Source organism: Pomacea canaliculata, linkage group LG6, assembly GCF_003073045.1.
Source record: "Pomacea canaliculata isolate SZHN2017 linkage group LG6, ASM307304v1, whole genome shotgun sequence".
Classification (NCBI taxonomy): Eukaryota; Metazoa; Mollusca; class Gastropoda; order Architaenioglossa; family Ampullariidae; genus Pomacea; species Pomacea canaliculata.
In genome coordinates, this window is record NC_037595.1 from 29,780,679 (window position 1) to 29,794,952 (window position 14,274).

The 14,274-nt window shown below is 36.6% G+C and overlaps 1 protein-coding gene across 7 annotated transcripts in view; it reads right to left on the reverse strand.

Moving 5' to 3' along the window:
- Positions 1 to 335: 335 nt before the first annotated feature.
- Positions 336 to 14,274, reverse strand: part of LOC112565644 — a 39,157-nt gene continuing 25,218 nt past the window's right edge. For 3 of the 7 annotated variants that reach the window (XM_025241222.1, XM_025241220.1, XM_025241221.1), the window contains 3 exons: positions 14,004 to 14,214; positions 13,475 to 13,612; positions 12,917 to 13,053 (listed from right to left, as the gene is read on the reverse strand). In XM_025241222.1, the coding sequence (XP_025097007.1) occupies positions 14,135 to 14,214 (80 nt within the window). In that variant the 3' untranslated portion in view covers positions 12,917 to 13,053; positions 13,475 to 13,612; positions 14,004 to 14,134. Of the gene's footprint in view, positions 2,450 to 3,051; positions 3,199 to 3,329; positions 3,483 to 4,147; positions 4,281 to 4,515; positions 4,651 to 4,886; positions 4,965 to 5,712; positions 5,804 to 6,472; positions 6,555 to 6,849; positions 6,901 to 7,521; positions 7,591 to 7,883; positions 7,999 to 9,213; positions 9,284 to 9,768; positions 9,887 to 10,646; positions 10,743 to 11,897; positions 12,130 to 12,250; positions 12,381 to 12,865; positions 13,054 to 13,474; positions 13,613 to 14,003; positions 14,215 to 14,274 lie in introns of those variants that run through there. The other 4 variants (XM_025241223.1, XM_025241224.1, XM_025241225.1 and 1 more) reach the window with 4 other exon arrangements.

The window sequence follows — 14,274 nt, forward strand, 5'->3', positions numbered from 1 at the left end:
TTTGAAGCAGTCTGTAAAGGTTAATGAAGACACGGTGCCATTAACAGACTGTCGCGGGTAGGGGAGAGAGAAATATAAATAAAGAAAATAATGAAAAAAAGAAAATGTAAAAAATGACACAATAAATGACCAAGGTTAATCTTATTTTAGTTTTAAAGAACATTTAAAAACACTTCGCTTTAGGTACAAGATACAAATACTTTGATCAATGTTTTAGTGAAATATGTGTTTAAGCGCGCGCTACTTGTTTATTTTGGAACCTTGAAAGCAAGTCAAAAAAGAGACAAAAACAATAAAAACACCCTAATTAACAACATCCCAATGATCAAATAAAATAACCTTATTTAAATCTTTATTTTTACAATGTGCATAAAGTAGAAAAAATATATTCTGCAATATCACATCATGCGATGAACAATGCATTAGAATTTAACAGAGAGGGAGACCCAAAATAGCCGTTTAAAGACAAGATAATCGTTCTTCACATCATCGTTTTTTTTTAACATTCTTGCTAACAGTCTTCTTCTGCTCTGCTTAATTTAGTGTATATCGTTTTGCTTCTGCAAAAACAGACATTAAGAAAATGCATGAGATTTTCGTGAGAGACACTTGTGATTTTTTGTGTGAAAATGTTTGAATGTAAGAACAGATAGAAAAACAGATAGCAGGAGCTTATAACTCAGGAATAATAATAACAATAATAATAATAACAATAACAATAACAAAACAACAATAATAAGTTTTTCCCCTGGTGAATGCGGCTCCATGTGCTGTACACGAAAGACTACAAACCAAACAGTCAACCCAATTAGAAAAATACTCCTCAGAAAATGGATGAACACTATGGCAACGATGAACTAAAGTCATGAAGAAGCATGGAGTAAACAGACCAGTACAACTGGTTTAGAATTTCGAACAGCGAATACAAGTTGCATATACATATATCTAAAGTGCATAAGCTAGTTGTATTTTGTGCTTGAAATGGAACATTTAAAAAAAAAACAGGAAAATAATGAAGGAAATATACAATCAAATCATTGTAGTGAGGTACCGAGGTATGCAAAATGCGCAAATACAGCGCTAACGATTGGTTTTAACGCATAAGAGAGAATACAACTTAAAGACCAGAGCGAAGTCGAATGTCAGAGGGGTTGGGTAACCTACTGATTAATTACAGCAGTAAGGTTATGTCATTTCCTTTAATTAAAACCAGAATAAAAATGATTTAACACCCTACTGATAATTAAACGAAAAAAAAAGTCCAAAGGAATAAAGTTATAATTATCTCTGACAATTATTATCTCTGACATATTGTTTTTTTATCAAGTAGACAATTATATATACATTTCTATGAGACGTGTTTTTACAGTCACATTTACAATTAATTTTGTAAATTACAATTAACAAATTAAAAATTACATTTGGACGTTCAGATTTACTGGCTCACGTGGTTATAATGTAGTCTCACTCAAGAGACTGATATAAATATTTTGATGTGACTTTGAAAAGAACACGTCAAAGAAGCCAATGCAAGATCTTGGAACCATGCCACGGAGGCTTGGCCTAGTATGCAAACCTACTGTTGTGATGTTAGGGATAACAGGAACTTGGCCTTTTTCTCAAAATCAGAAGATAGCTACGGTGTTGAAAGGCTCGAGCAGAACAATCTATTTTTGTCCGTTAAGAAGCAGTATTATAAAACCAATCAAACTCCCTCATTTGAAAATATTTTGTTCACTCGGTTAGCCTATAGGCATAATTGTCGTTTTAAGGATTTGTTTATAAAAAATTATCATAATGCTTTTTGTGACAAGCAATATATGTGACCAGATCTTGTAGTTGCATCACACAAACATATAGTACATGAAGCAGGATATTTGTCTTTCTTCAAAAGTAATCTTAATGACAAAAGATAAATGCTCAAAAAAGTGTCTACAAGCAAAATGATATTACATACGAAAAAAATTAAGCTTTGATAATTTATTAGAAGGCATCTTCAGCTAATGATCAAACTGTACAAGCACATTTTTTTCGGTACAATTCATAAAACAATACCCCACAGTTACTATTTTTGCCGCCCCAGTCACAAATTTCTCATGTGTAAACACAGATGTGACGCTGACTTTTATGGCAACACTCAGTCGACAGCAGTTTATCAGTTTATCAGATGGATCATCCTGTTTGTCCTGTTTAAGTACACAAATCACTTGGACACGCGCAGAAACTTGTCAACCTCAGGGACATCTTCTTCTTTCATATCGGCTTCAATGAGTTCTGTCCCCTCGGATGTACTCACAGATTCATCGCTTGGCCGTGGAAGAAGCATCATCTCTGCTTCGCTCAACGAACTGGCGATGCCTCCAGTCTCGTGACTCTTGGAAGCCTTTCTGGTGCGTTTTCTAGCTGCCATCAGATGGCGGGCAACATTGTGGATGAAGATGTATTGATTCTATTAAAAGAAACGAGAAATATACTTCCGTCAGCTCATGCATTTGATAATAAGTAAAACGTTAATTTTTCTCATGAATGACCTACCCTTTTTTTAGCATTAATGAAACAAAAAACACCCCCAGCATAATTAAAGTTGGAGACAGTGCTTAGAATATTGAAATATATCAAAGGTCTTATAGACAATATTTTTTTATCATTGTGCGCTGTATACTACAGTGCTAGTTTATCTCATACAAGATCACACTTTACCGCAGTCTGCGATTTTAATAAGGGAAGCAACCTTTGTCATCGTGATCGCACGACGGCAGTTGCGCATCGCATTTCCCTCCCTTTTGTACCGGTATACTTGTTAAAATCCTTTTAGTGATGCTAAGGAATAAATGTCCGTAGCACACATCCACACAAATACTTGCGCGTACACACAAACGCAAATGCAAAAAATGCACAAATGCACGAGAGATGGAGAAAGATGGGAAAAGTTATTTTTAAAAAAATAGTTCCAAAAGTAGCACAAACAAAAAGAAAGCTCCCGAACAAAAACAAAAAAGAGAGAAAAAGCAGGATTAATATAAACAAAGCAAACCGTACTGCAAAACTTACAACTGTTTGAACCATGCGACAGCGGTATTCTCTCATCTGTAGAATGAATTTGAAGATGTCCAGCTTGTCCGACATCGGTCTGTTCCGGATGAACTGCATGATGTAGTCGAGGCAAATGAAAGGTCCCCGTACGACCGAACACCAGCACTGTAAAGACAAAAGCTAGCTTTGACCGTTAACACCACTTAATATCACCACCAACATCAACAAGAACCTCAACATCCCTATTGTCCTCATCTCTAATACCTCCCCCGCCACATCATCCTAATGTTCCTCACCTGCAGTGGACCACCAGGGGGCGAGGAGAATCGTGCAGCAGATGTCTGACCACGCGGAGTAAGGTGAGTATAGAGTCTACAGGACACGTCAGCTGTCATGTCGGGCCACACCAGGTACTGCAGGTGGAACACTTGCAACACCTCGGCCTCATCCTGAAGCACACAGTTGATGAGCGTAAAATGAAGCTTCAATCAAATGGACGTAGGTTGTTTGAGTAAGTTAAGATTGCAGTACAATACTCTGCTTAAAAAGATAAATAAATATTCACTATGATACTCTGTAGTGTAAAATATCGATAACGAAACAAATAAATAGCAAAATATTTCACAACAAAAGATATTCCCAAGAAAAAGAGTAATAGGAAAAAAAAAATCAAAAACATTAGCTCTGGAAAAGCTAAAGAGTGCAAAATAAACTGTAAAAATTGTATCGTTCCTCTCTTTCTACTTTAAAACTAATATTTAAAAAAATCAACAGGATGAACGCTGACAGTGCCGATGTAATGTGTTCTGAAGCAGAAAGAGCAGAATGTGTTATTTTGTTGTCTTGGTGTTATCAGCTTTACAAAACCTCAAAAGATTAAAATATCCACCGGTTTGCTAGCTGCACGGATAGAAACAGAAAAAGACACTGATATTCTCTTTAAGTATCTGGATCAAGACCTTTGTTAAACTGAAAACAAAAGCAAGATGTGATCAGTTAGCATTTTCCACATAATTACCTATTTTAATTTCCCTCTTTCTACTTACCTCGAGTCATTACCGCACAACAAAATAATTAAGTAATGGTATATAGGTTTTTACAAATGTTTGGATACCTGACTGTGTTTGACGAGTAAGCGGGTGATAACATAGTCCTTCAAAGGCAGAAGATGCTGCCGCTGTGACAATGAGTTGCCCGTACAGTCTCACTTCTCCAGGTGCAGACGGCCAGTATTCTTCGCACATAACCTGTCTCACCAAAGTCGTATTTATAAACTTGTTGTCGAGGTTCATACTAATTCAAAAACTAATAAGACGTATGACAGTAAGCTAGTCTTCCTTGCAAACAGTCCCACACCTGGAGGGAGACCTCCTCTTAAATCTTCCATCATCATCAAATACACAATGTAAACATGATTGCTGTTACGATGACGAAAGTTAAATACTGTGTCTCAGTGTGTTTGTGTGTGTGTAAAACACGAACCCTGCCTTTCTCTTGTGTCTGTGTGAGCATGATGATCATAGGCACTCGGTATTCCCACACCATCCGCCACATGTCGTCCTTTGTTCTCGGCAAAGGACCTTGTGATGCGATGTACTCATCATCGCGGTTATAACCCTGTAACAAAGTGAACAGATTATTACTAGCCACTGTCTAGATTCCACTTGTAATTCTATTTCAATGTATTTCTGCCCATTTTTTATCTTTGGAATATCAACTAGTATAAAAGAAATATCGCAGTAATCTTTATGATTGGAGGGTATATATCTGTATCATAATCCTATATGACAAAACAAAAAGAGCAAAACCAAAATTTCATTGAGATAAAATGTAGAAGAGTTGAGAGTTCTCACAGGGATGAAGTTAGCATTAATATAGTCACTTCCTTCCTCCTTCATCTTGAATGGACAACCGAACTCTGCTGTGGTCATCTGCGATGAAATAAAAGTTATACGAACATTTCTTTCAGCCGACCATTGTAACTTAATGTGTAAAATCTGTTCTATTGTGTATACTACCTATCTATGTATTGCTTAATTAGATTTATAAACGATGTAAATACCTATTTCGCTAAAACATCTAGTTATAACAGAAAATAAATTGGAAATGCCCGCACCGGCAACCTCTTTCTCTCTCTCTCTCACACAGACACACACGGACGTGGACTCATAATACGACTAGGAATCGTTTGATTAGTAGGGTTTTGCTCCCTTGTGAAGTGGTGAATGAACAATTTAAAACAATATTAAATTACAATTAAAATTACAAAACCAGTGCAAATGCCAAGCTAGCAAGCTGCTATGTTACTAAGACTGATTTATCTTCAGGATAAAATCACATAAAAATAATACACATATTTCTACTAGTGGCTTCATTATGTCTTGACAATAGCAATGCAAGTCGCGAAATACTCGGATTACTATAATACTCCCGAAGATAATCAAACACTTCCTCAAACCATTATGGAATTGCTAAGAACACAAATATGTTGAGTAAGTGACGAAGCAAGCGAGAAGGTATAAACAGAAAAAGGAAGCGGTTGGGAGAGAGGTGTAAACAGAAGGAATTAAAAAATCAAACATAAATGTCTCTTAAATGTAAACAAATATAAACAGTTTTAGGGTCACGAATGTAAGACTTCGCGCCCCTATGTATAAGTCTATACCTGAGACGACTTACAGGCAAATATATCGGCAAAACGATTTTTCCCTCTGTTGCAGTCCATAGTACTGTTATCGACTGGGAAGGTTCTTGACAAGCTGTTTATAGCCTTCAATCAGAAAGGTATTTGAAGCATATGAAAAAAACGTGTATATTAGAAAACTTCATCTTTCATTTGTCAAGTATAGAAGGGCACAGTTAGTTTTTCATGTATATAAGTAAAACAAGTAAGAGTTTTACCACAACAGAGGTAATGGTGCAGTTTATGACGGTCTGAATGTGCTCGTAAAAAGAAAAAAGAAAAAATCAAATGTGCACGATAACTGAAAAAAAAACCTAAACACTTCACGACACATGAACACAACTCTCTAGAGATTTCATTGAATATCATGCACTGAACATAAAATGGAAGTCAACAACTAACAACAACAATCATCACAGATCTTAAGATATGGCTATAAATGACCTTACTGTGAACTCACATCAGATAAGACATAGGCTAACTTTGAAATCCTCACATAAGGTGATACAAGGGATATCATGAACTCCTCACATAAAGTAAATTACTGAAGATTTCCTTAAACGTTTTCGCATAGGACACTAGGGTTACTTCGAACTCTTCGCATAAGGCACGAGACTAGGGGTTATCTCTCATAAGGTAAGACACTGGAAGTTACCTCGAACTTCTCACATAAGACACTCCTCCCATAAGGTAAAGATAGCAAATTAGGGTTACTTTTAACTCACTCCTCACAAAAGGTAAAACACCGTGGATTACCTTGAACTCTTCACGCAGTCTCTCGTTGTCCCCTTGCTCTTTTCGTTTGATGACTTCTTCCAGTTTGGACAAAGGAATGGGGCTGCTCCAAAGACACAGATACCCGTATGAAAATATTTACACAGTGCAAAGGAAAAAGGAGAACAACGAGTAGTTGCTGTTGTTTTTATTTTTGTTTTGTTTTGTTTTGTTTTGTTTTGTTTTTGAATACGGGAGGGATTCTTGAATCAGTGTAACACTAGGTTATGATTACTTTGGTGCCTTCAGCTTTGATTGCGTGTCTGCGTGCGTGCATGCGATAAATAAATGGAAACTTGAAAAACAAGGAAAAAAATCCGGAAATACTTTGACCACCTACACAGTCAAGTACAACTCACCGTGTTTGATTTTGAATGCCACTTTCCCAGGAGTGCTGCTTCGCTTGTGAGCTTGAAATACAATAATGTCACACAAGTGGGTGGTGATGGTGCCATTTAAGACACATGTATGGTACACTCTTTTGTATTGACTAAAATGTCATAACACCTAAACAAATATTTTGTGTGCCTGTGTTTGCGCAAGTATGCAGCTTTGCAAGAGTTAAGTGTAAAGGGAAATAATTGAGTCCCGAGGTGTGTTCCCTCCCCTGATGAACTGTTACTGTTCATCTTCCACCTGGCAATGTGCTCATTAAAAATTCGATGCTTCTACCAAACAGATTAATCGAAACCAAACAAACTGTAGAAGCTAATGTAAAACAGATGAGCTTAGAAATGTGATTGGCATATTAGTTATAGAGGAACAATCTCTTCCGTGTAATTATATACCAACACAGTGTTTTTTTTATAGTAAAAAATTAAGCGAACGGAGAATGCATAAAAACAACAAAAAACAAAAACAAAAGAAAAAACAAACAAACAAACAAACAAACAAAGAAACCCAAACCAAACAAAAAAAAACAAACAAAAACAAAACAAAAACAAACAAAATATTGCGTTTTCCATTACAAGCATTAACCCTTACTGCCTGGTGTCTACAGAAATGCAATACGAGCAAGTGAGTACTCATACCGTTTCCATGCAGACGGATCTGACTGCCACAATGTCATCTCTGTTGCCGAAGTCTTGCTTCCCTGTCGTCTGAGGATTGAAAGAAAAACATTTAAAAAAAATCAGCACAAGACGAAAAAAAGAGATTTGGAATGCGATACAAAGACATTCAAGATATATGACTTAGTATAGAATTTTTAGCAGATATTCCATAAAATTAGTAAAAACTGTTTATGTATTTTTATACACATAATTATATATGAGGTTTGAAGAACCCACAAATTGGCTTTCACAAAGTTGTAAGTAATTTTGCTCAAACCCAGGCCACAACACAGCTGACTATGTAGTGTGAATGCTACTCTTACTGAAACTGTGGAACTCACCTTTTAGATCGAATAATAACATACACGAGGAAGGCGATAGCTATCAACAAGACTGGAGCCACACAAATTACCACAAGAGTGTGAAGGGAGATGCTGTGGCTTGTCTTAGTAACCTCTTAGCAAGCAAACAAAACAAACGGAGTATAAATTAGAACTCCGATCTTTGCTTCTGTATTTACACCCCTCCTGTATTACATAAAGAGATTCTAAGATAAATTTCGTTGTAAAAAGTATGTAGACTGCCAGATAACAGTTATAAATAATACTAGCTGGTGTACTTAAACATCTACACAAAAAATGTATAAAAAGTAAGTAAAAGTAGACACATGATCACATAAAATAATTTCAAAATATCACGATGAGAGTCCAGGGCAGTTTAAAGCTAACACATGCCCCGGGCAGACCTTTACGACCCTCTTGCATTAAATATTAATTGTAATCGCTTATTTTTTCGAGTATACTACAGTATACCTGCAAGTTATAATTTGACTGGCAATATTTACATTTTTTCCTGTAACGTAATGTAGATAACAAATGTGTACCAACTAGGATATAGAATACGGAATAAGATGAACAATTTTGAGCTGTGTACTTGTGAGTGGTCAGTAAATGAGGCAAAAACACGTAAAAAAATTAATCTTGTCACATCCCTTCTATATGAATATGTCCCCAGTGGATGTGAAAAGCATGACATATTGAAGAAACGAAGACTAAAGAATATAGAAGATGTAAATCCTTCACCCTAATGAATGATATATGTGTGATGTCACAGTCGTCACAGATCTTGGGTAGAATTATTGGAAGAAGCAGTAACTGGTAGAGGTTAATAGTTCAATAGTTTTATACAATGACCATCGTACGCATGTTCTGCAATGTTCAGCCAAAACAAAGGGGAAAAATCTGCAAAGGAAAAGCCTCAGGAAAACATGCGCTGAGGATAATGGGAGAAGTAGTTTACAGGGAAAAACATCACTGCATGCAGGCACAGAGAAATGCAGAATACGGCGTTACAAAAGCACAGGAAATATCAAACACAATGTAGATTCATGAACGATACAAAAAGCCCAAAAAACGAAAGAAAAACAAACAAACAAACAAACAAACAAACAAACAAACAAACAAAGCAATAATAACAACAAAACAAAGAAAAAACGACAGAGCAGTTACCCCAAGCAAGTTATAGGAACAGGGGCATGACTCTCGATAGAGAATAGAGGATGAAATTTAATAGATGGTTCATGATGGTTGTTAATAATGGTGATGTCGACAGTGGATCTCTAGATACGCTGGCTTCAGAACATTAAAGGGTATCGGCAATAAAAAATCGGACCTGGGGTAGAGATGTTGTCTACCACAGTAGTCGAGGAGCACCCAGCTTTGTACACACCATGGCGTTGATCCTGGAAGAAAGAACAGTATAAGACGAAAAGTAGATGTCACCAGTCCCAGCCTGCCAATCATCAGTCCCATCTTTATAAAAAATTCATCTTAAGTATGACTTGAGCCCCCCAAAACCCAAGAAACTTGCGTTTTCTATTTTTTTAAATCACCCGTTTTCCTAAATAATTTCTTTTTAATCGGGAGTCCTAGTCAATATATCGACTGGTGCCCGTCTAAAACTTTTTCATGGTGCTAAAAGACCTAAACAACTAAGTGAGAGGTAAAATATATTTCACACCAAGCAAACCAAAAGAAAGAAAACATAATGGGAATAAAGGGATTTCGATTTTTGATTTTGTAAAAATATGGACCATATATATATAGTTTCAGCTAGTGTACTTAAAGTGTGGGTAAAGCTCGTTTAGCGAAAGTAATGAAGACTTCATGATAATGATTACATGTTGCAGGTTTAGTATCATGACAAAGATATAATTTTAAGACTCACGAGTATTTTGTTCCAGGGTCAAGAGGGCCATCACAGTATCTTCCAGGGCGGTTGTCTCCAGGGAAACACACATCCTTGCCCACGACAACACTTCTGCTCGTGTTGCAGTTACTCTGAGCTGTAACAGAACAACAGTAACATATTAGTTTGGATTTAAAGCAGTGTCTAAGACCCACTACAGCCTTGCTTAATCGACTGTCTGGCTGATTGATTCGCTGATTAATCGATTATTGATTAATAGGTCAGTTGATTTTATTTCCCTGCTAAAGAGTGTAAACACAACAGAACTAGTGCAGAATTTAATCAAAAGAACAACAATCTCTACTAAACATACAAATTAAGTATTAGTAATAATCAACATCTACAACATTTATCAATTTAAATTCGTGATGCAAACGTGCTTCCAGATTATATATAACCGACATCTTGGTTGATTCTAAGACAATATTATAACTCAGTTCCGCGTTGTGTTAATGTTTAAATACACATGTATCAGAGAGATAGTAGCCCATTAAAAATAAAAGTTCTATAACCATAACACATTTAACTGCTTGGGTGTGTGTTTTCTGCAGCAAAATCGAAAAATAAATACTTTGGCTACAATTCAAGCATGAAATTAGTGTGTGTGTGTGTTTATTGTGTTTCCAGATGAACTGAAGTTTAGCGTGAATGGAAGTCTGTATTTTCTTACAGTTTAGACGACTTTTGTATGCTGTTTTTTACCATAAACTAATTTGAAAAATTATGATAATGTATTTTTAAATATTAATAGCATATAAGGCACAAGTAATCACTTCATTGACTTCACTGACAAAAATATACAAAGTAATCTATATAAGGAGGAGAAGTTTAGAGAGGACATAGTCACAGTCACTCACAGTTCAGGTAGTCTGGTTTGGTTTTGTAGTATCCAAACTTGTCTCTTTCAAACCATGATGGTAGTTTTGCAAGGTCTACATCATGTTTTAACGGACCTATGGAAATACAATAAAAGAAGAAAAAAAGTAAAACAAATCACACACATTTTGTCACTGTTCTGTAAGACTCTATCTATCGACTATTCACTCATGCGGCCTTTCAGGAAAAAGTTTTTGTTAATCTCCTTTCACAAACTTCACTTGCTTAAAACGGTTTCCAGCTTGAGAACTTCCCATAGTCAACCATGTATAAAGTTACAGAATAGGTACATGACCCAATTTCCCAGTCAAATCATATGTAGAAAATATGTATTTGACTCCATAACGGGATGAGGCAGGAAGACCCACTAGGGACAGGAGATTAGCAGCTCTCTCCTCCTTCCTTACAGACAGCTGCTGGCTCCGAGAAAAGTGTGAGCTCTAACATCTCTCTCACCAACGACCCAAAAGGTCATGAGGCGATGTTTATGGACAATGAACTTTAACTTGTTTGGTCCTCGGTTCTTTATGTGTTTTCTATTTTCACGATGTCTAGGTTGGTTTGATTCTAGTTACACTTGTAACCTGAGGAGGCGACTGTAATTATTTATTTTGTGCTCCTGCCACGAAGAATATTGCATATGTTTAATTCACTAAGATATAATGGCTTGATTCTGTTCATTTATTATTAGATAATCTTGGTATTTCCTCATTTGGAAACATGAACATAATTAACTATTCCTTTACCTAATCACCTTATTACTCATGTACTTTTACTTTTGGTATATTACTGGGGTTCAAAAACACGTGACTGGTCTATTAACTATTTTGATGAAAAATTAATGCTGTCCTAAGTTAACCTCACAACAAATAACATATCTTGATATGCTCAGAAACTATTGAGTTGTGCATCAAAAAGATACTTTATAAATGTAAGCAAAACTATTCGCTTATGTCTTTTTCAAGAATTCGTCACATCACTCCCAATATCATAAGAATTGGTTTAGCCACTGAGTATCGGCACCCTTAGTGTGCCAAAAATATATAATTAAGGTAAACTAACTGGAGTTAAAAGCATGTTAAAAACAAAGTTTTTCTGTTTTGTATCCTGTCCCGGCATTTTGTGCGTAGTATTTTGTTTATGAGATATAAGCTGGCGATAAAAGCAATTAAAATATAAAAAACGGAATATAATACAGCAAGAATATTATATAAAGTATATATGCAGTATACCCTTAGAAATAATCAATCCATTATCCGTGATGTTGCCATATGTTGATTTAACCATAAAGCATGTGGACTTCATAGTGAAGGTAACACGGTGGGAATGAGTTTGCCTTGGAATGTCCTTTTTTTCCACCTTGTATTGGTCTTCACGGGGCAAAGATGGTTTAATGGCTGGGAGGTAGAACTGGGTGCAGCTTTCTGTTCCTGTGATGTTGGGGGAAGGACCAACAGCACGCACCTGCCGACAAGACAGAAACCATTGGTGGTTATTGCTCTCAATATTCTGGTCAGTGGACAGTGTGATGTACGCACAGCTTGGCTTGACATAGCCACTCTCAGTCCTGAGTCTTGGGACTTACACAGAATGTGTAGTTAGTGTCTGTAGCCAACGCGTAGCAGCTTGAAGTAGGAAGTCTCGTTCCAATCGCTACGCATGCGCTCTGCGTCATTTCCATGCGTGAGCAGCAGACTGGAACTCACTTGGTGGGTCTGAAACAAACAAAACAAGCATCCATTTCCTTTAGCAAAGATAAAATGAGATTAATTTATTATGAGTAACATGTACTTTAGGATCAGATATGAGAGTATGTGAATTGAAGAGATGATGCCTATATAGCAATGATGTTGTGAATGAGCACAGACATCTACTCTATTCCCCCTCCCCATCGTGTATCCCCACATCCTCCAAAGAAAACTCATGCCGATAAAAATAGAAGGGCACTGAATCGATAAAAGGAAGATTACACATAAAATATCATCTTCTCCTACACTATTTGACTGTCAAGTGTAAACTTATCTCCGAGTGGAGAATGTGCATATACAGCCTTTTAGTACCAAGCAGGAACTCACCACGTTCTCAGTTTACACAACCGATTATAAATTCAATTAACTTGTTATGTTTAAGGACTATGATAAAAAGCTGTATTTCAGATGTCTGCTAGATCCAGCCTATGATAGAAGATAAAAGTACTAACACTGCTGCTGTCACCAGGTGCCAGTCTGTACAGGTATCCATGAATAAAGTTGCCTCGTTGGTGGGGACAAGTCTCCTTCCACATCACACAGACATCGCTATATTCAGTCCACGTCACGTGACCACAAACATTAGTGAGGTCAGACATGTTCTTGGTTGATACACGAAGAGCGGCAACTGGGCCTGGAGCTGAAATACATGAACTGGAGGTAGAATGGTGATACACACGTCAATGGAAAATTTAATAAAGTGTAGATGCCTTTTCTAGCCTTTAATATAAATAAATCAACGCGCACACATATTATATGCAATCAACGTCTCCTCCTTCCACACGCATACACGCACAAACACACACAAACAAAACAAAACACAAAAACTCCAAAACGGTCTTGTGCAAGCTATATCTTTCACAAAGCTGAAGGTCTGATTTTTGCTGCTTTAGAAGCCACGACTACACATAAAATTGAAACATTTCACTGGTGATTAATCACTCAGGTAAAGATATTACTTTTTATGTCATTTTCTACCGAAAGTCCTTTCTGACCTATAAAAAAAATCTAGAAATCCATTTTGCAAAATTTACATATTCAAGTTAGTAAGAATGTTGCACCTTGTGGAGTACTTTCGACAATAGTCGACTGAGAAGTCAAGCTGCCATTTGCTGTTGTTACAACTACGGCGACTTTGTAGTTCCAGAATGCATAAGGAATTGATGCACCGCACTGTCCTTTCGTCGTGTTTGTGGTCGCTATGAGCGCACATATAGTAAAAAGACGAAAATAAACAAATAACAAAATATGAGATTCTTAAACACAATTTTTTTCGTAACTACTGATGTCTATGTTGCTTCCGATAAAGTACACTGTAAAGTGCGGAGTTTATTAGTTTATCTTGTAAAATCTACAGCATCTGACACATTTCTTTTAAAGTTATAAAAGATAAATGTTAATAAATATTGAAGTGATATTATGATATGCACTGCTATACTGTTGACAGACTGATCAAATTTTGCAGATACGGGTATATCCATCATAAAAAATTTAAAATAGAAAGGTCACGAGGTGAAGGATTATGCAGAAGCTAGTCGTTATTAGCCGCAGAGGTGAAGGTAGATATACTCATAACTGGAATCCTCTTACTTGGGACAGGACAGGACACTGTGTGAGACCAGGGTCTGTGTGGAGTACTGCATGCTGTGGCCGTGTTTTTCTCGCCAGGTGGCGCCTGTATGGCATCGTTGATGTGAAGACTGTAGTTCACAGGACCAGGGTCAAAGGTCAGGTAATGGCCAAGTGATCGTTACTGTGTTGTTACTCCAAGTCACATTTTCAATAGTCACATTCCATGGCCCTGCAAACCCATAACAGGATACTGAGTTTTACATGAAAATGGAGGCGTAAATTGTTATCG